The sequence below is a fragment of the Loxodonta africana genome, chromosome 13 (assembly GCF_030014295.1).
Source record: "Loxodonta africana isolate mLoxAfr1 chromosome 13, mLoxAfr1.hap2, whole genome shotgun sequence".
In the NCBI taxonomy this organism is placed as follows: Eukaryota; Metazoa; Chordata; class Mammalia; order Proboscidea; family Elephantidae; genus Loxodonta; species Loxodonta africana.
The window spans coordinates 41,284,373-41,306,547 of NC_087354.1; the positions used below are offsets into that span (position 1 = coordinate 41,284,373).

The 22,175-nt window shown below is 40.9% G+C and overlaps 1 protein-coding gene across 4 annotated transcripts in view; it reads left to right on the forward strand.

Moving 5' to 3' along the window:
• Positions 1-3,578: 3,578 nt before the first annotated feature.
• Positions 3,579-22,175, forward strand: part of EDC3 (enhancer of mRNA decapping 3) — a 63,381-nt gene continuing 44,784 nt past the window's right edge. For 2 of the 4 annotated variants that reach the window (XM_003413821.4, XM_023552907.2), the window contains exons 1-2: positions 3,579-3,738; positions 20,003-20,213. In XM_003413821.4, the coding sequence (XP_003413869.1) occupies positions 20,050-20,213 (164 nt within the window). In that variant the 5' untranslated portion in view covers positions 3,579-3,738; positions 20,003-20,049. Of the gene's footprint in view, positions 3,739-4,069; positions 4,259-20,002; positions 20,214-22,175 lie in introns of all 4 variants that reach the window. The other 2 variants (XM_064267274.1, XM_010593749.3) reach the window with 2 other exon arrangements.

Below are 22,175 nucleotides of genomic sequence, written 5' to 3' on the forward strand. Positions count from 1 at the left end.
ATTAATGGCAATGGATTTGTTTGTTTTTATAAGGCATGCCCTGTGCAAGGCTGATGGGACTGCTGTTGTTAGATGCCATCAAGTCGGTTCCAACTCAGAGTGACCATATGTACAACAGAAGAAAACAATGCCCTGTCTTGGGCCATTCTCACAATCATTGCTATTTTTGAATCCACTGTTGCAGCCACTGTGTCAATCCACCTTGTTGAGGGTCCTCCTCTGTTTCCATGACCCTCTACTCTAGCAAGCATGATGTCCTTCTCCAAGGACTGGTCCCTCCTGATAACATGTCCAAAGTACAGGAGATGAAGTCTTGCCATTCTGACTTTTAAGGAGCATTCTGGTTGTACTTCTTCCAAGACAGAGCTGTTGGTTCTTCTGGCAGTCCATGGTATATTCAATATTCTTCTCCAACACCATAATTCAAAGGCATCAATTCTGCTTCAGTCTTCCTTAGTCACTGTCCAGCTTTCACATGCATACGAGGTGACTGAAAATATCATGGCTTGGGTCAGGCACATCTTAGTCCTCGAAGCGATATCTTCACTTTTTAATAATTCAGAGAAGACTTTTGCAGCAGATGTGCCCACAATGCAATACATTGTTTGATTTCTTGACTGCCGCTTCCACGGATGTTGACTGTGGATCCAAGTAAAATGAAATCCCTGACAACTTCAATCTTTTCTCCGTTTATCGTGATGTTGCTTATCGGTTCAGTTGAGGATTTTTGTTTTATGTTCAGGTGTAATCCATATTGAAGGCAGTAGTCTTCAATCTTTATCAGTAAGTACTTCAAGTCCTCTTTCCTATCAGCAAGCAAGGCTGTGTCATCTGCATATCGCAGGTTGTTAATGAATCTTCCTACAACCCTGATGCCACGTCCTTCATATAGTCCAGCTTTTTGGATTATTTGCTCAGTATACAGATCAAGTAAGTATGGTGAAAGGATACAATCCTGACTCACACCTTTCCTGATTTTAAACCATGCAGTAACCCCTTGTTCTGTTTTTAACAATTGCCTCTTGGTTTATACAGGTTCCTCATGAGCACAATTAAGCGTCCCAGAATTCCCATTCTTCGCAATGTTAATCATAACTTGTTACGATCCACATAGCCAAATGCCTTTGCATAGTCAATAAAACACAGGTAAACGTCTTTCTGGTATTCTCTGTTTCAGCCAAGATCCATCTGACATTAGCAATGATATCCCTTGTTTCATGTCCTCTTCTGAATCCAGCTTGAATTTCTAGAAGTCCCTTGTTGATGTACTGCTGCTACTGTTTCTGAATTATCTTCAGCAAAATTTTATTTGCATATATTAATAATCTTGGTTGATAATTTTCACATTCTCTTGGATCACCTTTCTTTGAAATGGGCACAAATATGGGTCTCTTTCAGTTGGCTGGCCAGGTAGCTATCTTCCAAATTTACTGGCATTGCATCCGTGTGTTGAAACATCTTAACTGGTATGCCATCAATTCCTGAAGCCTTGTTTTTCGCCAATGTCTTCAGTGCAGCCTGGACTTCTTCCTTCAGTACTATTGGTTCCTGATCACATGCTACCTCCTGAAATGGTTGAACATTGACCAATTCTTTTTGGTACAGTGACTCTGTGTATTCCTTCCATCTTCTTTTGATGCTTCCTATGCAGTTCAATTTTTTGCCCATAGAATCTTTCAGTATTGCAACTCGAGGCTTGAATTTTTTTCTTCAGTCCCTTCAGCTTGAGAAATGCTGAGTGTGTTCTTCCCTTCTGGTTTTCTAACTCCAGGTCTCTGCACATTTTATGATAATACTTTGTCTTCTTGAGCTGCCCGTTAAAATCTTCTGTTCAGCTCTTCTACTTCATCATTTCTTCCATTCGCTTAGCTACTCTATGTTCAAGAGCAAGTCTCAGGGTATCTTCTGACATGTGCTTTGGTCTTTTCTTTCTCTCCTTTTTAATGACCTCTTGCTTTCTTCACATATGATATCCTTGATGCCATTCCATACTTCGTCTTGTCTTCGGTCATTAGTGTTCAATGTGTCAAATCTTTCTTGAGATGGTCTCTAAATTCTGGTGGGATATGCTCAAGGTTATTCTTTGGCTCTCGTAGACTTCTTTAGAAGTAGATTGCCAGGTGCTTCTTCCTAGTTTGTCTTAGTCTGTAAGCTCCAGTGAAACCTGTCCACCATAGGTGGCCCTGCTGGTATTTGATATACTGGTGGCATAGCTTCCAGCATTACGGTAACACAGAAGCCACCACAGTATACCAAACTGACAGACAAGTGGTGGATGGGTCTGTAATGGTGAGCATAACATAACACAACATAATAATGTAACGTAACATAACGTAACATCACATAACCAACTGACCCCTGTGGCTACAGCAATGCTTGCAGTAAAGAATAATCTCATGATTGAAGATTGGGCCTTGTGAATTTAAAAACTTGTTTGGAGTAGACTATAAAACCCTAACCAAAGGAATGTACGAGAGAATTAACCACATTTTTAGGCATATCAACTATGAGCAGGTGCACATTATTCATTCAATTTCACAGCAACTTTGTCAGCTATCATCTCCAGTTTATCTTGTGTTTCATAGGTATAGTTTGTAAAAAAAAAAAAAAGAGCTAGCATTCAACCCTGGGTCTGATGTAGCAATGACTCCCAAACTTGGAGTATGCACAGAATTGACTGGAGAGAACCTTTAAAAAAATAGATGCCAGCACCCTTCCAGACCTACTAAAAAGGAATCTCTTGCGATGGGGGGTGGGGGGGGGTGGGGCGAGGATCCCCTGCAAAATAAAAGTTTTATAAGGTTCCTCAACTGATTTTGTAGAGCCAGTTTTGGAAACCACTGCCCTAGTCCATGCAGCCTGCACAAACAGTGGTTCCCAAACCAGGCGTCAGGCTTTAAGGATGCCTTGCAAACTTTAAGGTAGAAAACTCCTCGTTACACTTAGTCTTGGCTCTAAAGCCATGTTTTTTTTCAAAGTTAATACTGCTAAGACTATGAAATGCCAAAGGCAGGAGAACGGAGGGTGACACTTTATTGTGTACCAGGACAGGCTAGAGGGGAAGGAGGAAGTCAGGGACAGGCAAGCAAGCATAGAGAGGCTGACTCCAACTCCCCAAAAGGGCTGAGCTAATAAACTCTGAGGATTAGCCGCAGAAGGAATTTCTTGTTTCCTTTAACCTGTCCTCAGGTTGACCTACTTTTTGAATCCTACAGCTGCGACAGAGCAAGGATGGGGTCCCGCGTCATCAGGCACCCCGAAAGTCCTTCGCTCAAGCTTGGCGATTGGCGCAAGCGGTGGGTGAGGAAGCCCAAGTTTTTCTTAGAGCCTACAAAGGAAAACGGAGTTTCCCAGGCGTCGGGGCTGGGGAAGGGAGAACCAGGATCCCGACTCCAGCGAGGGTTCCACCCGATGTAAGTAAGTAGGTGGAGCACGCAAAATGGCCGCCCAGGCGCGACTTCGGGAGGCCGCATGGCCAGCCCTTGCCGCGGTCTCCCCAGCTCTCAAGTTTCCCGGGCGCTCACCCTCAACCGCCCGCCCCCCAGTTCCAAGGCGTCGCGCCGGAAGTGACCTCACGCTGTTGGCGTGTAGACGCCCGGGCGGTTCCGGTGGCGGCGGCGGATGCCGTGGCTCTGGGGGTCGGTGCGGAGAAGAAGCCCCTCAGTCTTTGGGTCCCTCCCGCGTTGCGCCGTCGGCTCAGTGTGAAGTGAGGAGGAAGCGCGGCTGGACGGCGCGGAGGTGGGAGCGAGGGGAGGCGGCCGGTTTGTGAGCGCCCGTGGTCGGGGGCTTCCGTGGTTGGCCAGCAGTGTTTGCCTTCAGGCTTCGGGGTTCCAGGCCTTATAGAGCTTTACTGGGGTGGGTGGGAGCTGGAGGCCGCATCGGTATGAATGATATGGAGGCCAGGTACTAGGAGTTGCCCATGGGGTTTGGTTTAAGGTGGGTGGCCGAGGACAGCGGATTCTAAATAGCCTGGGAATGGCTTGCATGAGGTAGGAGGCGTTAGCGGCCTGAGGTCCTAGTCCAGCCTTGTTGGTGGCTGCTGCAGCTCACTCGTTGCTCCGTGCTTCAGTTTCCTTTTGCACAGTGGGATAGGGGAGCAGGGAAGAGCAGAGTGCCATACCCATGAACTGATGGCTTGAGGACAGAGGTGAGCCGGGGTCTGGGAGACAAGGATGGCTGAGAAGTTAATGATACACGCTACGGCGCATCCTCTGCTGAATCTCAGGAACTTCCCTCTCGATTCTTTCCTGCCCTTGGTGTAAGTTCGCGGTTCTTGTTACCAGTACTTGTTGTGATATTGATTGTGCTTATCAATAATTGACATGTTAAGTAGTTAAATTGCTGTGATGTGTGAGAGGCAGAGTCCTTGCTGATTTGGCCGCTTGCTTTTGAATTATCTTCCAATTCTAGGCCTAGAAGGAGTTTTAGCAGTCTTCTCCTCTGCTTACAGATGAGGAACTTAAGAACCAGAGTGGTTTTTGTTCTCTTCCCTAGCCACAGACTAAACTAACTTCATTTGGATGTCTGCCAAGTATAGGTTTTAATCCCACCAAAACGTAAGTGTCTCTGAGCAGATCAGTGTTTCAAACGGAAACTTCTAAGGGATCTTAATCTTTATATAGGAAAGACAAATTAGGTGTACTGAGCACAGAACTCTTTCCCAGTTGCTGGTTTCTCTGTATGAAGTGAAAATAGTTGCAAAGAACATGCCCTTTTGATTACTAAGAGTATTTTGGTGGAGTCTCCTTGTAGGGGTAGGGCTGTGAGGCTAGAAAAGTATCTCTCAAACTTTGTTAACCTGTGACCCACAACTAGATACATTTTACATCATGACTCAGTGTGCCCCCTGCTCACAGGAGCAGGAACACACACACACAGACACACACACAACAAAAGTTTATTTATCCTTTCTACAGGTGATGCCTTTTGACATTTTTTATTTCATTAAAAGGAAAAAAAAAGTTGCAAGTCGCTGAATTGACTCTAACCTCTAATAGATCATGAACTGTAATTTGAATAACACGGGACTAGAAAATATTTTAGATCCTTGTCATTCCTGAGATCCTGTAATTAATGCAAAGTGGAAGATGTGTCATATTTCTGTTCGTATCAACCAGACGAGCAGTGTTACTAGATGTTAAGCCAACCTTCCATTCCTGAAATGAACCCCACTTAGTCATGGTGTATAATACTTTTCATATGTTGCTGAGTTAGATTTACTAATATTTTGTTAAGAATTTTTGTGTCTATGTTCGTGAGGGATATTGGTCTGACTTTTTTTTTTTTTTAATTGTACTTTAGATGACATTTTCTTTTCTAATGATGTCTTTGTCTGGTCTCAATATCAGAATAAAACTACTCTCATAAAGGAAGTTGGGAAGCGTTCCCTCCTGCTCTGTTTTCTGAAAGAGTTTGTGTAGGATTGGTACTATTTCTTTCTCAAATGTTTGATATAATTTACCAGCGAAGTCCTCTGGACCTGGCCTTTTCTTTCTGGGAAGATTTGTAATTGCTAATTCAGTTTCTTTACTTGATAGAGTTCTATTTAGGTTTTCTTTGAGTCAATTTTGGTAATTTGTATCATTCTGGGAATTTGTCCATTTTATATTTTTCCTTTTTCTTTTGAACTTGTACCCATTCCACTTTTCCCAAAAAGTTTTGGGAATATGATGTTTTAAAAATATACAAATAAGCTTTTTTAAAACTATAAGGTATGTATGAAATGGCGTACATTATTTTTAAATGTTAGACCAACCTCGCATTTCTGAAATTCCTTCATTCCTGAAATGAATAAAGCAGGGATCTGTGTGCTTTTTCTGTAAAGGGCCAGATGGTAGAATTTGTGGGCCATATTGTCTCTTTTTTTTTTTTTTTTTTTTTATTGTCTCTGTCACAACTACTCAGCTCTCCCATTGTAGTGTGAAAACAGCCATAGAGAAAACACAAATGAATGAGCATGGCTGTGTTCCAATAAAACTTTAGGGACAGTCGGCCAAATTTGGCCCACAGGTTGTAGTTTACTGACCCCTTTTCTGTGGAGGGAAACCCTGGTGGTGTAATGTAAGAGCTATGGCTGCTAACCAAGAGGTGGACAGTTTGAGTCCATCAAGCACTCCTTGGAAACCATATGAGGCATTTTTACTCTCTCCTGTAGGGTTGATAGAGCATTGCTATGAGTAAAAAAAGTTTTTTTTTTTTTATGAGTTGGAATAGACTCGACGGCAACGGATTTTAATGGGCTTCCTATGGAAGTTGACTCCCGTGCTTTCGTATCTCTTGGAAAACTTTGTTTACCCCCAGAGATATGCATATTCTAGTTTGAAAACTGGGACTTCTTTCCAGGATATTGGAGAGTGAATTCAGACATTTTTGTATTTTTGTTTGGTTGAGAAAAGAGGTGGCCCTCACAGTATGATTTTCAAGGGCTGTAATGCCAGTCCTCTGTCTAGTCAGTATTTTTTCTGATAAAAGGAGACATTTGAACCAAAAAAAAAAAAATTTTTTTTATTGCGCTTTAGGTGGAAGTTTACATAGCAAATTAATTTTCCTTTCATCAATTCATATACATATTGTTTCATGACATTGGTTACTATCGCTGCAATGTGTCAGCACTCTCCCTGTTTCCACCCGGCCTTCCACATTTCCATCCCTCCAATTTTCCGTGTCCCTCCTTGCCTTTTCATCTTTGCTTTTGGGCAGATGTTGCCTGTTTGTTCTCATTTAGTTGATTGTTCTAAGGAGCACAGTTTAGTTGATTGCTCTGAGGAGCGCATTCCTCATGGATGTTATTGTTTATTTTATAGCCCTATGTATTGTTTGGCTGAAAGGTGACCTCAAGGAGTGGCTTCAGTTCCAGTTTGAAAGGGTGTTTTAGGGTGATGGTCTCCGCAGTTCCTCCAGTCTCTTGTCATTCCAGTAAGTCTGGTCTTTTTTATGAATTTGAGTTTTGTTCTACATTTTCCTTCCATTCTAACCGCGACGTTCTATTATGTCCTTGGTCAGAGTGGTCAGTAGTGGTAGCCGGGCACCATCTAGTTCTCCTGGTCTCAGGATAGAGGAGGCCGTGGTTTGTGTAGGCCATTAGTCTTTTGGACTAATTTCTTCCTTGAGTCTTTGCTTTTCTTCGCTCTCTTTTGCTACAAATGGGAAGAGACCAATAGTTGTATCTAAGCTGTCTGGTGGCTCGCAAGCTTTTAAGACACTAGACACTACTTACCAAACTGAGATGGAGAACATTATTTTTATGAACTATGTTATGCCAATTGAGCTAGATGTCACCTGAGACTATGGTCTTTAGCCTTCAAGCCCAGTAACTCAGTCCTGTGAGGTGTTTGGCTATGCCTGAGAAGCTCCCATAACAGTGCCTCTTATGTGTTCTATTATATATATGGATACACATGCAGCACATACAAATATGTGTATATAATTACCCACAACTATACCCATAGATGAGGCCCTGGTGATGCAGTGATTAAGAGCTCAGCTGCCAACCAAAAGGTCAGCAGTCTGAATCCACCAGCTGCTCCCTGGAAACCCTATGGGGCAGTTCTACATTGTCCCATGGGGTCGCTGTGAGTCAGAATCAACTTGGCAGCAACAGGTTGTTTCCATATTTACACGCGCACGCACGCCCATGTGCCGTCCAACATCTGTATAACATGTATATCTACCTAGGTAACTATTCACAGGTTTTAGGTTAGTATTACTATTGTTGCAGAATTGTATATGGTATATAGTATAGGTGTTACTGTAGTTGTCCTTTATTCTCGCATACATCTCAGTGTCTTCCTTTGCGTTGGTCACATTGTGCTGACTTCCTTCTCCATCACCATAATTAACACGTGTCTATTATCTAGACAGTGATTCTCCCTCCTTTTCCCTCCCATTCCTGGTAACCATCAAAGAATGTTGCTTTCTGTGAGTAAACTTTATTCTAAACTTTTTATAAAAGTGGTATCATACAGTATTTATCCTTTCGTGATTGATTTATTTCACTCAGCATAATGTCCTCCAGATTCATGCATGTTGTAAAATGTTCGACAGACTTATTATCCTTTATTGTTGCACTGTATTCCATTGTATTATGTACCACAATTTATACATTCATCCGTTGATGGACTCTTAGGTTGTTTCCATTTTTTTGCTATTGTGAATAATGCTGCAGTGAACGTGAGTGTGCATATGTCTGTTCGTGTCACAGCTCTTATTTCTCTAGGGTAAATACCTTATAGTGGGATTGCTGGATCATATGTGTTTCTATTTCTAGCTTTTTGAGGAAGTGCCTTACCGTCTTCCATAGTGGTTGTACCATTTTACAGTCCCACCATCAGTGTGTGAGTTTCAGTCTCCCCATAACCTCACCGGCGTTTGTGGTTTTCTGTTTTTTTGATCAGTGCCATTTTTTTTTTTGCTGGGGTGAGATGGTATCTCATTGTGGTTTTGATTTTCATCTATCTGATGCCTAATGGGAACCCTCGAGGCACAGTGGTTAAGAGCTCGGCTGCTAACTAAAAGGTTGGTAGTTCGAATCTGCCAGCTGCTCCTTGGAAGCCCAGCGCGGCTGTTTTACTGTGTCTTATAGGGAATCGACTCTATGGTATGAGTTGGAATCGACTCTACGGTAATGGGTTTTCTAATGGCTAATGATCTCAAGCATCTCTTCATGTTTTTGTTGGCTACCTGAATATCTTCTTTGGTGAAGTGTCTGCGCATGTCCTTTGCCTGTTTTTTGATTGGCTTGGCTTTTTGTTGTTAAGGCATTGAAGTTTTCTGTAAATTTTAAAGATTAGACACTTGTCAGATATGTCATTGCCAAGAATTTTTCCCCTGTCTCTAGGTTCTCTTTTTACTCTTCTGATGAAGTTTTTTGATGTGCTTAAGTATTTAATTTTTAGGAGGCCCCAGTTATCTAGTTTATCTTCTGGCGTTTGTGAATTTTTAGTTATGTTTGATAGTCTTATTTATGCCATAAATTAGAACCCCTAGCTTTGTCCCTGTGTTATCTTTTAGGAACTTTATAGTTTTAGGTTTAACATTTAGGTCTTTGATCCATTTTGAGTTAGTTTTTATGTATGGTGTGAGATATGGGTCCTGTTTTGTTTTTCTTCAAATAGATATCCAGTTTCGCCAGCACCATTTGTTAAAGAAGCTATCTCTTCCCCATTGAATGGACTTCAACCCTTTGTCAAAGATCAGCTGTCCGTAGCTGAATGGATTTACTTCTGGGTTCTCAGTTCTGGTCCATTGGTATGTGTCAGTTGTTGTACCAGACTGTTTTGACTACCGTGGCCGTATAGTAAGTTTTGAGATCAGGGAATGAACTAGAATTTGATACGTGGTACACACTGTATAGGTTATCACATTTAATCTTCACAATGATTCTGTGAGGTAGGTAGTATAATTGGTATAATTCTCATTTTATATATGAGAGAATTAAGGTTCATATTAGGTTATTTGCCCAGGTCATAGGGCTGGAAGGGGTTGAATCTCAGAAGTAAACTGAGCTGGTGATGTCAGACTTCAAAAGTTCATGTCCTGTCCAACATGCCACCTTCCGTGGAAGGCCTGTGAGTCGGAATCAACTCTACGGCACACAATGACATAGACTCAGTACTAGGATTGTACTAGATATTTTTTTTTAAGGTCCCTGCCATTCCTAAGATGTTGATTCTACAAACATAAACACCTTTCCAGATGCATGGAAAACACCTAGTTTTTCAGAAGCCTCTCTAACCAACCACTTGCCCACCCACAGCTGTTGATTGTAACTGTCTTTAGCAGGCCAAGGGTACTCGTCCTGCCTGAACGCTGTGAGTTGTCTGATGTGGCAGTTCAAATGAAGTAGCCAGGTCTGTGGTTCACAAGTTGGGTATTTGTAGTTTATGGACTGTTTTGGCAACTGCTTCAGTTGCATAATGGGTGGAAGTCTGTTTAGGGCTACCCAACTTTGTTATCTACAGGCCTCTCACAAGAGAAGTGATATAGTAAAGTCCCATTCTAAGTCTGGCATTCAGTAGTCTGGAAGTCCTCATAGTTCAGCGTTTGACCAAAATTGTTCCATATTAAAAAAAAAATCATCTGGAAAATCCTGGTGAACTGACATCTCTGCTCCTCTTCTAGCTACACAAACAGATTGTTAGGATAAATTTTAGTAGCAAATTGGCAGAATGGCGTTGGCTGGCTAGCTGTACCAACATAGCGTTTTTGTAAAACGTCTTATTAAATGATAGGCATCAGAATAATGGTTACATTTGGGAGGACACAACGAAGCCTTTATCTTGATTGGGCTGGTAGTTACATGGATGAATAATATGTAAAAATTCATTGAGCTGTATACTCAAGATATGTACATGTACTATGTATTTTATATGCTGTATATGTTACAGTTGATAAAGTAGAAAATAAAAGCCATCAGGAGATTGGTCCTTTTGTAGCTACTGTATCTCTTGCTGCCTCCGTTGTAGTTCTTTTTGACATGAAGATGTTAGCCCAGTAACTGGTGCAGCCCACTCCCTTATGATGGAGTATAAATAGTAGGAAAGGAAATCCATGCTTTAAGTGACGTTAAGTAGGCAAAGGCTGATCTGGAAGAGGTAAGCCTAAAGCGTGTGCCTTTCTATCATCGCCATTGTTTTGGAAATTGTGTTGCATTGGAAATTCATCAGATCTCTTAAATTCTTAAGGCTACCTCGATAATTGTAAAGTGGTGTGTATGTGAGGCTCGTCATGCTGCTCTCTCTACTTTTCTGTGTGATTGAAAATTTCCGTAGTAAAATGTAAAAGATAAAAAAAAAAAATTTATGATGAGCCTACATTGTTTCTTTTATTTTCTGTTCTGTCAGCATAGTTTTGTGATACTTGCTTAGTTAGTTAGATCACTAGAGAAGAGCCTAGTGTTTGATTTAATCCCTAGAGCCGAGCTCTTTAATGCTTTGTGTTTCTGGTGGGACATACTCTGTTTAGCAGTGGAATGCCTTTTATTGCTTCTTTATATGCTTTTTGGCACTTTTTTTTCTTCTTTTATACTCTACATTTTATGTAGATAAACATCCGAAATTAATATTTGAAAACTACTTAAAATGCTATTCTATTTCTTTTCTATATTTGATGGAAAACTGAGCCACTGTTTCATTTGGTGTTTAATATTGAATGTTATGTTCCTATTCATCTGCCAGCTATTTCCTGAGTTCCTTCTGTGTGGAGGGCAGTGTTATATCTCATACCTTCTGCAGGATTTTGCAGAGAGTATGCTTTAAGGATATTGTATATTTTTAGAACTATTTTCAAAAAGAGCCAAGGCATTTAGATAGAAATATTTAGATACTTCAGACTTTGAGTGATTAACTTCTGTCAGATTTATTATGTCTAGTTCATTCATCAGTTAAAAAATATGTATTGAATTCCTGTTCCATTCTAGGCACTCACTGGCTGAACAAGACTGTCAAGGTCCCTTGCCCTTGTGGAGCTTACATTCTAGTGGGGTGAAGCAGACAATATAAACACGAATAAAATAACTCATATAGTTGTTCATTTGAGATCATAACAGAGGATGATGTGTTAGAGAGTAATGAGGGATAGTGATCGGTGGCCAGGAAAGATCCCTTTGAGGCAGTGACATTTTAAGACTTAGCAGAAAGACATGGTGGAGCTAGCCATTCAAAGAGCTGGGAAAGCAGTATTCCGGGAATAGCTGGTGCAGAGTTCTGGAGCAAACAAACTTGCTATGTTTGAGGAGCAGTAAGAAGGCCAGTGTGTCTGGACAATAGTGGGAGGGGAGTAGGAAGAGATGAAGTCGTAGAGGTTAGCAGAGATCAGATCCTTTGGGGCCTATAGTCCATGGAAAGGAAGTTGGACTCGACTGTTATGGTTGGAAGCCTCTGAAAGGTTTTATTCAGGAGAATGACAACTGATTTGCATTTTAGAATTTGCTCTGGTTGCTGTGCAGAGAACAGATAGAAGAAGAAACAAGAGTGTAAGCAGAGAGACCAGTTAGAGACCTCCTGCAATGATGAAATGATGGCGGCTTACACTAGGAAGGTGGTAATAGAGATGGAGATAAATGGATATATTTTTGAGGTGATGGCAATAGGACTTGCTGATGGATTGAATGTGTGGGATGAAGGATAGTAAGGAATCAAGGATGACTCCTTGTGCGAATGCTGGTGCCATTTATTGAGATAGGTAAGGCTTAGGAACGAACAAATGGGGGGGTGTGGAGTATGGGGGTTAGGGAAATCAAGAATTCTTTTGGACATTTATGAGATGCCTAATAGACATCTGGGTAGACACTGTCCTATATGTGGGCTTTTTTTTTTTTTTTGTATTTTGTGGAAAATCTTGCTTAGGAAGTTACTGTTTTCTTATATTTATGGAAAGGCTAAATATTCTATGGTGTTATATAGTGGGTCCGTTGGATACATACACTTTTTCTCTTTTATTGAGGTATAATTTACATACAGTAAAACGCACAGATGTTAAGTGCACAATTCAATGAGTTTTGGTAAATGTATATGTGTACCTACTGCATCAGTGAAGATACAGAACAATTTTATCACACCAGAATCCCATTAGCTCCTTTCCAGTCATTCCTTCTACCCTAGAGGCAATCACTGTTCTGATCTTTCTCATCATATAGTAGCTTTGCCTGTTCTAGAAATTCTTATGAATAGGCTCATATGTACTCATCTTTGTGACTTCTTTCACTCGGTTTTTAAAACTCATCCATGTTTTTTGCTTAAAATAGCTTATTCCTTTTTATTGTAGCGATGTGTTTCATTGTTTGATTATACCACAATTTGTTGATCTCTTCTCCTCTTGATAGACATTTGTACGGTTTTTGGCTATTGTGACTAAAGGTACTACATATATTTGTGTACAGGCCTTTTTGAATATATGCTTTAATTTATTTTGGGTAGATTCTAGGAATGAAATTTTGGATCATAGGGAAATATGTATTTAACATTATAAGAAACTGCCAAACTGTTTTCCAAACTGATTTGTATCATTTTCATTCTTACCAGCAATGTAAGGGAGTTCCAGTTGTTCCATACCCCTACTCAAATTTGATATTACAAGTCCTTTTAAGCCATGGTACTACTACTACCCATTGCCCTTAAGTGGATTCCAACTCATAGCGACCCTAGTGGGTATAAAATGGTATCTTATTGTGTCTTAATTTGCATTTCTCTGATAACTAATGATCTTGAGCACCTTTTCATGTGCATATTGGCCTTTTGAGGGGCAGCCTTTATTCAGGGTTAGAAATCTCCCATTCTGTGTGGGAAACTCAATGCACTTTAGCACAGCTGCCACCCCTCTCATCGGAGGCTTGCATGTTCTATGATGCTGGACAGGTTTTTCCAGAGCTTCTAGACTAAGACAGACTAGGAGGAAAGTCCTGGTGATATAATTCTAAAAAATCAGCCAGTGAAAACCCTATGGATCACAACAGTCTGATCCTCTTGTACATGGGGTCATCGTAAGTTGGGGGTAACTCGAAGGCAGCTCACAACAATAACATTGACTAGATTTAATTTGCTCTTTTTTCCCGAGCTTCTTAAGATAGAAGCTTAGGTCATTGGTTTAAAAACCTTTCTTCTTTTCTAATATAAGCACTTAAAGCTATAAATTTCCATGGAAGTTTTAAGTGCATCCCACAATTTTTTTTTATTGTGCTTTAGGTGAAAGTTTATAGCTCAAGTTAATTTCTTATACAAAAATTTATACACATACCGTTATATGACAATTTGTTGCAATCCCTGTAATATGACAGCACACTCCCCCTTTCCACCCTGGGTTTCTGTGTCCATTCAGCCAGATCCTGTCCCTTCCTGCCTTCTCATCTACCTGTGCACAGGAGCTGTCCATTTGGTTTCTTGTGCCTGTTTGAACTAAGAAGCAACTCTTCATGAGTATTATTTTATGATTTATACTCCAGTCTAATCTTTGAAGAATGGGCTTCAGGAATGGTTTTAGTTCTGGGTTAATAGAGCACCTGGGGGCCATGTCTTTGGGGGTTCCTCCAGCCTCAGTCAGACCATGAAGTCTGGTCTTTTTATGCAAATTTGAGCTCTGCTCCATACTTCTCTCCCGCTCCATCAGGGATTCTCTGTTGTGTGCCCTGTCAGGGCAGTCATGCATACCACAGATTTTCCATGCTGCGCTTTCATTATCATTGAGTCCAAACTATTTTTTAAATTCCCTTGTGATTTCTTCTTTGACCCATAGGTATTTAGAAATGTCTTGCTTAATTTACAAATATTTGGGGGATATTCTAAATACCTTATTGTTTTTTTTTAATTGTGCTTTAAGTGAAAGTTTACAAATCAAGTCAGTCTCTCATATAAAAATTTGTATACACCTTGCTGTACTCCTAGTTGCTCTCCCCCTAATGAGATAGCACACTCCTTCCTCCACTCTCTTTGTGTCCATTCGGCCAGCTTCTAACCCCTCTGCCCTCTCCTCTCTCCTCCACTCAGGAGATGCCAACATAGTCTTACGTGTCGGCTTGATCCAAGAAGCTCATCCTTTGCCAGTATCATTTTCTATCCCATTGTCCAGTCCAACTCCTATCTGAAGAGTTGGCTTTGGGAATGGTTCCTGTCTTGGGCTAACACAACATCTGGGGGACCATGACCACTGGGTCCCTCTAGTCTCAGTTATACCATTAAGTCTGGTCTTTGTATGTGAATTTGGGGTCTGCTTATCCTATTGCTCTCCTGCTCCCTCTGGGGTTCTCTGTTGTGTTCCCTGTCAGGGCAGTCATTAGTTGTAGCCGGGCACCATCTAGTCCTTCTGGTCTCAGAATGATGTAGTCTCTGGTTTATGTGGACCCTTCTGTCTCTTGGACTCGTAATTACCTTGTGTCTTTGGGGTTCTTCATTCTCCTTTGCTCCATGTGGGTTGAGACCAGTTGGTGCATCTTAGATGGCTGCTTGCTAGCGTTTAAGACCCCAGATGCCACTCTCCAAAGTGGGATACAAAATGTCTTCTTAATAGATTTTATTATGCCAATTGACTTAGATGTCCCCTGAAACCATGGTCCCCAAACCCCCGGCCCTGCTGTGCTGTCCTCCGAGGCATTCAGTTTATTCAGGAAACTTCTTTGCTTTTGGTTTAGTCCAGTTTTGCTGACTTCTCATGTACTGTGTGTTGTCTTTTCCTTCACCTAAAATAGTTCTTACCTACTGTCTAATTAGTGAATACCCCTCTCGCTTCCTCCCTCCCTCCCCCCTCTTGTAACCATCAAAGAATATTTTCTTCTCTGTTTAAACTGTTTCCTGAGTTCTTATAATAGTGGTCTTATACAATATTTGTCCTTTTGCAACTGACTAATTTCACTCAGCATAATGCCTTCCAGATTCCTCCATTTTATGAAATGTTTCACAGATTCATCACTGTTCTTTATTGATGCATAGTATTCCATTATGTGAATATACCATAATTTATTTATCCATTCATCCTTTGATGGGGACTGTGGTTGCTTCCGTCTTTTTGTTATTGTAGACAGTGCTGCAGTGAACATGGGTGTGCATATATTTGTTCGTGTGAAGGCTCTTAATTCTCTAGGATATATTCCAGGGAGTGGGATTGCTAGATCGTATGGTAATTCTATTTCTGGTTTTAAGGAAGCGCCAAATCGATTTCCAAAGCGGCTGTACCATTTTACATTCCCACCAGCAGTGTAGAAGTGTTCCAGTCTCTCCACAACCTTTGCAAAATTTATTATTTTGTGTTTTTTGGATTAATGCCAGCCTAGTTGCAGTTTTGATTTGCAGGTGACGTAGTGGTTAAGTGGTACGCAGTCCCAAAGGCTCTGATAGGAAGTGTTTTCATTCTCATTGGATTCTATGAATTTCTTTATCCCATCCTTAATGTCTTCTGTAATCCAGTCTTTTTTGAGCAGGGTACTGTTCAGTTTCCAAGTGTTTGATTTCTTTTCCCTGCTTTTTCTGTTATTGATATCTACTTTTATGGCCTTATGGTGAGAGAAGATGCTTTGTAATATTTCAGTGTTCTGGATTCTGCTAAGGCTTGCCTTATGACCTAATATGTAGCCTATTCTAGAGAATGTTCCGTATGCACTAGAAAAGAAAGTATACTTGACTGTTCTTGGGTGGAGTGTTCTGTATATGTCTATGAGGTCAAGTTGGTTTATTGTGGCATTTAGATCTTCTGTGTCTTTATTGAGCTGCTTTCTGGATGTCCTGTCCTTCACTGAAAGTGGTATGTTGACGTCTCCTACTACAATTGTGGAGCTGTGTGTCTCACTTTTCAGTGCTGATAGAGTTTGTTTTATGTATCCTGCAGCCCTGTCATTGGGTGCATAAATATTTAATATGGTTATATCCTCCTGGTATGTTGTCCTTTTAATCATTATATAGTGTTCTTCCTTATCCTTCGTGGTGGATTTAACTTTAAAGTCTATTTTTTCAGAAATTCATATTGCCATTCCTGCTCTTTTTTGATTGTCGTTTGCTTGATATATATTTTTCCATCCTTTGAGTTTTAGTTTGTGTCTCTAAGTCTAAGGTGTGTATCTTGTAGGCAGCATATAGACGGATTGTGTTTTTTAACCCGTTCTGCCACTCTCTGTCTCTTTCTTGGTGCATTTAGTCCATTTAGATTCAGCGTAATTATGGATAGGTATGAGTTTAGTGCTGTCATTTTGATGTCTTTTTTGTGTGTGTTGTTGACAGTTTCTGTTTACCACTTAGTTTTTTGTGCTGAGTAGTTTATATATTGTTTTTCCTCTTATTCGTTGTTGTTGATTTTGTTCCTGCTGAGTCTCTATTATTTTCTTGTATTTTATTTTGAAGTGTAGGATAGTTTGTCTCCTTTGTGGTTACCTTAATATTTACTAAATTTAAACCTAGCTTTTATTTCTTTATATTGCCTTGTCTTCCTCTCCATTTGCGAGATCTGTGACTACATTTCATAGTCCTTCTTTCTTGTTTTAATGTTGTCTTCTTTTACATAATAACATTGCTGTTTCCCATTGTGAGCTTTTTTAATCTTGATTTATTTTTCTGATTTCCCTGTCTGGGTTGACATCTGATTGCTCTGTCCAGTGTTCTAGTCTTGGGTTGATACCTGATATTATTGATTTTCAAATCAAACAACTCCCTTTAGTATCTCTTGTAGTTTTGGTTTGGTTTTTACAAATTCCCTAAACTTCATTTTATCTGGAAGTATCTTCATTTCACCTTCATATTTGAGAGACAGTTTTGATGGATATATGATTCTTGGCTGGCAATTTTTTTTCCTTCAATGCTTTATGTTAGTTATCCCATTGCCTTCTTGCCTGCCTGGTTTCTTATTGACTTACTGACTCTCCTTTGTAGGTGACTTTTTGTTTACCCCTAGCTGCTCTTAAAATTCTCTTTTTATCTTTAGTTTTGGCAAGTTTGATTAATATGTCTTGGTTACTTTCTTTTAAAATCTATCTTATGTGGAGTTCGATGAGCATCTTGGGTAGATATCTTCTCATCTTTCACGATATCAGGGAAGTTTTCTGCCAACAAATCTTCAACATTTCTCTGTATTGTCTGTTATCCCTCCCTGTTCTGGTACTCCAATCACTCATAGGTTATTTCTCTTGATAGAATCCCACATGATTCTTAAGGTTTCTTCATTTTTTTTAATTCTTTTATCTGATTTGTCTTCAAATATATTGGTGCCACGTGCTTTATCTTTTAGCTCACCAATTCTGTCTTAGGCTTGCTTGCTCAGTTCTGCCCCTCTGACTGTCTACCGAGTTGTCTCATTCTGCAGTTTTATTGTTAGTCTTCTGAATTTCTGATTGCTGTCTGTCTATGGATTCTTCCAGCTTATTAAATTTTTCATTATGTTCCTGAGTAACCTTTTTAATTTCTTTAGCTGCTTTATCTGTGTGTCCCTTGGCTTGTTCTGCGTATTGCCTGATCTCCTTCCTGATGTCTTGAAGGGTTCTGTATATTAATCTTTTGTATTCTGCATCTGGTAATTCCAGGAAGGCACTTTCATGTAGAAGATCCCTTGATTCTTTGTTTTGAGAGCTTATTGAAGCGATCATGGTCTGTTTCTTTATGTAATTTGATATCGACCGTTGTCTCCAAGCCATCTGTAAGTTATTATTTTATGTTTGCTTACTGTATTCTAGCTCCTTGCTTTGTTTTGTTTTGAAATGCCCAAATGGGTTGCTTGAGTGAGCGAGGTTGATTATTTTCACTTTTGAAGGTCTGACGTCCTGTCACCAGATGGCTAGAGCAGTTATCGGGTATATCAGTCTAGGAGTCCATTTACTTTTCTTGTATGAATTCAGCTCAGGTGTCCAGGTAGCTGCTCATCAAGTGTGTGGTACAGGCTGTGTCCTACAGCCTTAGAAGGGCAGGAGCGGTTTGTGTAGATACCGGTATCTGGTTGCAGTAGGGGGTCACGCTCTGAATAAGGCAGGTGGCTGAGAATCGTCCCCCAAGTATCTCTGAGGAAAGTGCATCCCTCTTCCCTAGAGCGTACAGGTGGGTGGGTTCTGCAGACGGACCATGAGCACCCAAAGTTTTTGGTTATAAGGACTGGGAGGTAGCGGTTATCCTCGGACCCCTGTCGCAGGTGGCTGGGTGACCTGAGTGGACTCACTAGTCCTTAGGCCCATGATGTGGGTAGGTGAGAACCCTGTTTAATAGGCAAGGTGGTGTCAAACATCAAAACACCCACCTTTCCACCACACAGCTGAAACAGTTGTAGTCTGCCAACAAGGGCCTGTTCTCCTGAAATAGGCCCACACAGGTCCATACAGGGGGGAAACATACTCAAAGTCCAGGGACCGTTTATGCCTGGACAGGAGTTGCTTCTGTCCTGAGCTCCCCAGGTTAGTGGAGCTGGCAAATTATCTTTTCCCCCAATTGCGAGTTTATGCTTTCTTCAAGGCTGGGAGGATGGCTGTAGGTGCTGAACAGGGCCTATCTCAGGCCCAGGGAGATCAACAGCCACTGAAGCCAGCTTGTTGCGGGGGCGGGGGGGTGCACAGTAAAACGTACACAAGTACTTAGCTTTTGCCAAGAGTGCCGTTCTTCTCTGGCTCCGGAGGTGTGAGTAGGCTGTGTGGCTGGCTGCTTCTCCCTGAGGAAACTGCCGCCGAATGCTAGTACCAGCCTGCCGCAGCTGCTCCTGGGAATGGTGCCTGAGGGCTCCCCTCGACTCAGGTCCAGTAACTCCTCTCCACTTCTGAACTGTCTCTTCCTCCCCCTGCCGCTCAGTCCATTTTCTAACTTTGCCTTTGATGTTCAGGGCTCCTAGGTTGTCATAAATATAGTCATCTCACTTGTTTTTTCAGGTCTGGGTTGTAAGAGGGCTCGCCGGAAGCGTCTGTCTATTCCGCCATCTTGGCCCTGCCCGTCTGGTACTCTGTCTTATTGGTTTTGATTTCAAATTTAATTCTTTTGTAGCCAGAGAATATATTCAGTGATTTTAGTTCTTTGAAATTTTTTCATATCAGTTTAAGGCCCAGCATATGTTGGTGAACATTCCGTGTGGACTTGGAAAGAATAGTGTTCTGTAGTACCTTCAGTTTTTTTTTTTTTTTAATATTGTCCAGAATTTATCACTATCATTAGCAAGAGAGTTAGTCTGATACAAGCTATTCTGGCATCACCATTTTTTTTTTTTCATATATCATTTCTTGGGAAAATATTCTCTTTGAAAGTATTCTAGTGGCAGATACATTAAAATACTCCTGGGTATAAACAGGTTATAATTTATGTGATTTGATGTGTAGCAAAGCATTATCTTTACCCAATGCATGTGTTTTAAAGCAACTATAAGATCTTTACGTATATTGAATGATATTGCTTACTCATTAATACATGCACTCCTACTGAAAAAAGTTATTTTCTGTGCTTTATTACCTCAGTTAAGAAAGTGACAGAAAATATATTATTAAGCAACACCTGGTACAGAGCCTGACACAGAGTAGGACTGAGTTAATAATTGCTGAGTTTAATTAAAGATCCATATGTTTCTCAAGGTGCACTGAATGGTTCCTTCTCTTCACGGTGGTCTCACGTCTGAAACATGGCTATGGAGTGGCTGGGCAGTATTGTTTCCATCAACTGTGGCGATAGCTTGGGTGTCTATCAGGGAAGAGTGTCAGCGGTGGATCAGGTCAGCCAGACCATTTCTCTGACCCGGCCTTTCCACAATGGAGTGAAGTGCCTTGTGCCAGAAGTCACCTTCAGGTGGGTGTCCTGACTGAGTCTTCCATATCCAGCCTGGTGGTCTCGGGAGTTTGAGCCTAGGTTTGGTTGCCAGTATTCTCTTCTACAGGGCTGCTTTTGACTGGAGTCTTGTCATGGGTGAGATTCTACACTCCAGCTGCTGTTCTTAGCAGAGACATAGTGTCATAAATAGCTTTCGGCTAATGATTCAGGGTTTTATGAAACCTTTTTCTTACGTTTGTCAAGCACATAGTAGTATTTAAATAAGTCAATTTGAGGATGACCCTTTTTTTTCTATGATACTTTCAGGTTTTCTTTCTCAGTTTTATATTATTTGTACTTTCTCCGAATAATGGCCTTACTGATTTTTTTCCCCTACATAAATGTACCTCCTCGTAGATTTATAAAATAATTTATCCACAGCAGTGCGCTATAGCCAGTAGCTAAAGTCCTTAGTTACCAAAAAGTAGTTTTCTTAGTATTTGTCAACAGATCTCAAGTTCAGTTGTCCTTACATCCCTCTTTTCTCCGGTTTGGCAGACAATCTACCTTTCTTTTGTAGGAAAAAAAAAAGTGGCAAGAGCTTCCATGACTCTCTGAGCGATTCCGTCCATACATACACACAGCCTTTTCTGTAGGTGCCCCCATTCTTACACTGTACTCCCCCTGCAGTCTCAGTGGAAGAAGCACCCTTTGTATTCACGACTAGTTTGTCATCTGCACTTTCTAGATTACCCCTTTCTACCTCATTTGGGACCCTACTCCATCTGTTTTGTATCTTCAGTCTCAACTCTTACACTGCCCCTTTCCTCGTCTAACATTCTCAGGCCAATTCCATATTAAAACACCCACCCCTGACCTTACATTTGTTATTAGATAAATTGACTTGTCATCTCCCTTCTCTTTATACCTACAATTCTTTACAGAGCAAAACAGCCTTCCTTTACTCCTTTTGTGATCTTATTCTGTATTCTCTCCTTAGCCCAATCTCTGTTCCCTTCTTAACCCACCATTGTCTTTTTTTCTAACTTTACCATCTTGCTAAACTACCTCTTGATGATGTTACAAATGACCTAATTGCCAAATTACAACCTTTTCTGAATGCTCCCTAACTCTTGTTTATTAATATTTTATTGTGTTTAGGTGAAAGTTTACAGCGCAAATTAGTTCCCGTTCAACAAATTGTACAGAAAATGTTCCAGGACATTGGTTGTAGTCCCCACACTGTGTCAGCACTCTCCGCATTTCCTTCTGGGTTCCCTGTTTCCATTCATCTGGTTTTCCTACCTCTTCTTGCCTTTTCATCTTTACTTTTAGGCAGATGTTGCCATTTTGGTCTCATATAATTGTTTGTTCTATGGATGTTCTTTTTGTGTATTGTTTATTTTATAGGCCTGTCTGTTGCTCGGCTGGAAGGTTATTTCCAAGAATGGCTGCAATTCCAAGTCAGAGGGGTGTCTTAGGGCTGTAGTCTCGGGGGTTCCTCTAGCCTCTATCAGGCCAGAAAGTCTGGTCTTTTTTCATGAACTTGATTTTTTGTTCTACATTTTTCTACTGCTCTGTCCGGGACCCTCTACTGTGATCCTGGTCAGAGCGGTGTATAGTGGTAATAAGGCACCATCTAGTTCTTCTGGCCTCAAGGTCATGTAGGCTGTGGTGCATGTGGTACTTCAGTCCTTTGGACTAATTTCTCCCTTGAGTCTTTGGTTTTGTTCACTCTCCCTTACTTTGAACGGGAAGACACCACTGGTTGTATCTTAGATGGTCGCTTGCAAGCTTTTAAGACCCCAGACGCTATTCACCAAAGTAAGATAGAGAACATTGTTTTCATGTACTATGTTATGCCAGCTGACGTAGATGTCCGCCGAGTCTGGGGTCCTTAGCCTTCAACCCTAACTCTGAAAGTACCTTCTTCTCTTAGTTTCTCTGTCGCCAGTTTGACTTTTCTTTCTACCTATTTTTCTCCATTCCATCTTTTGTTTT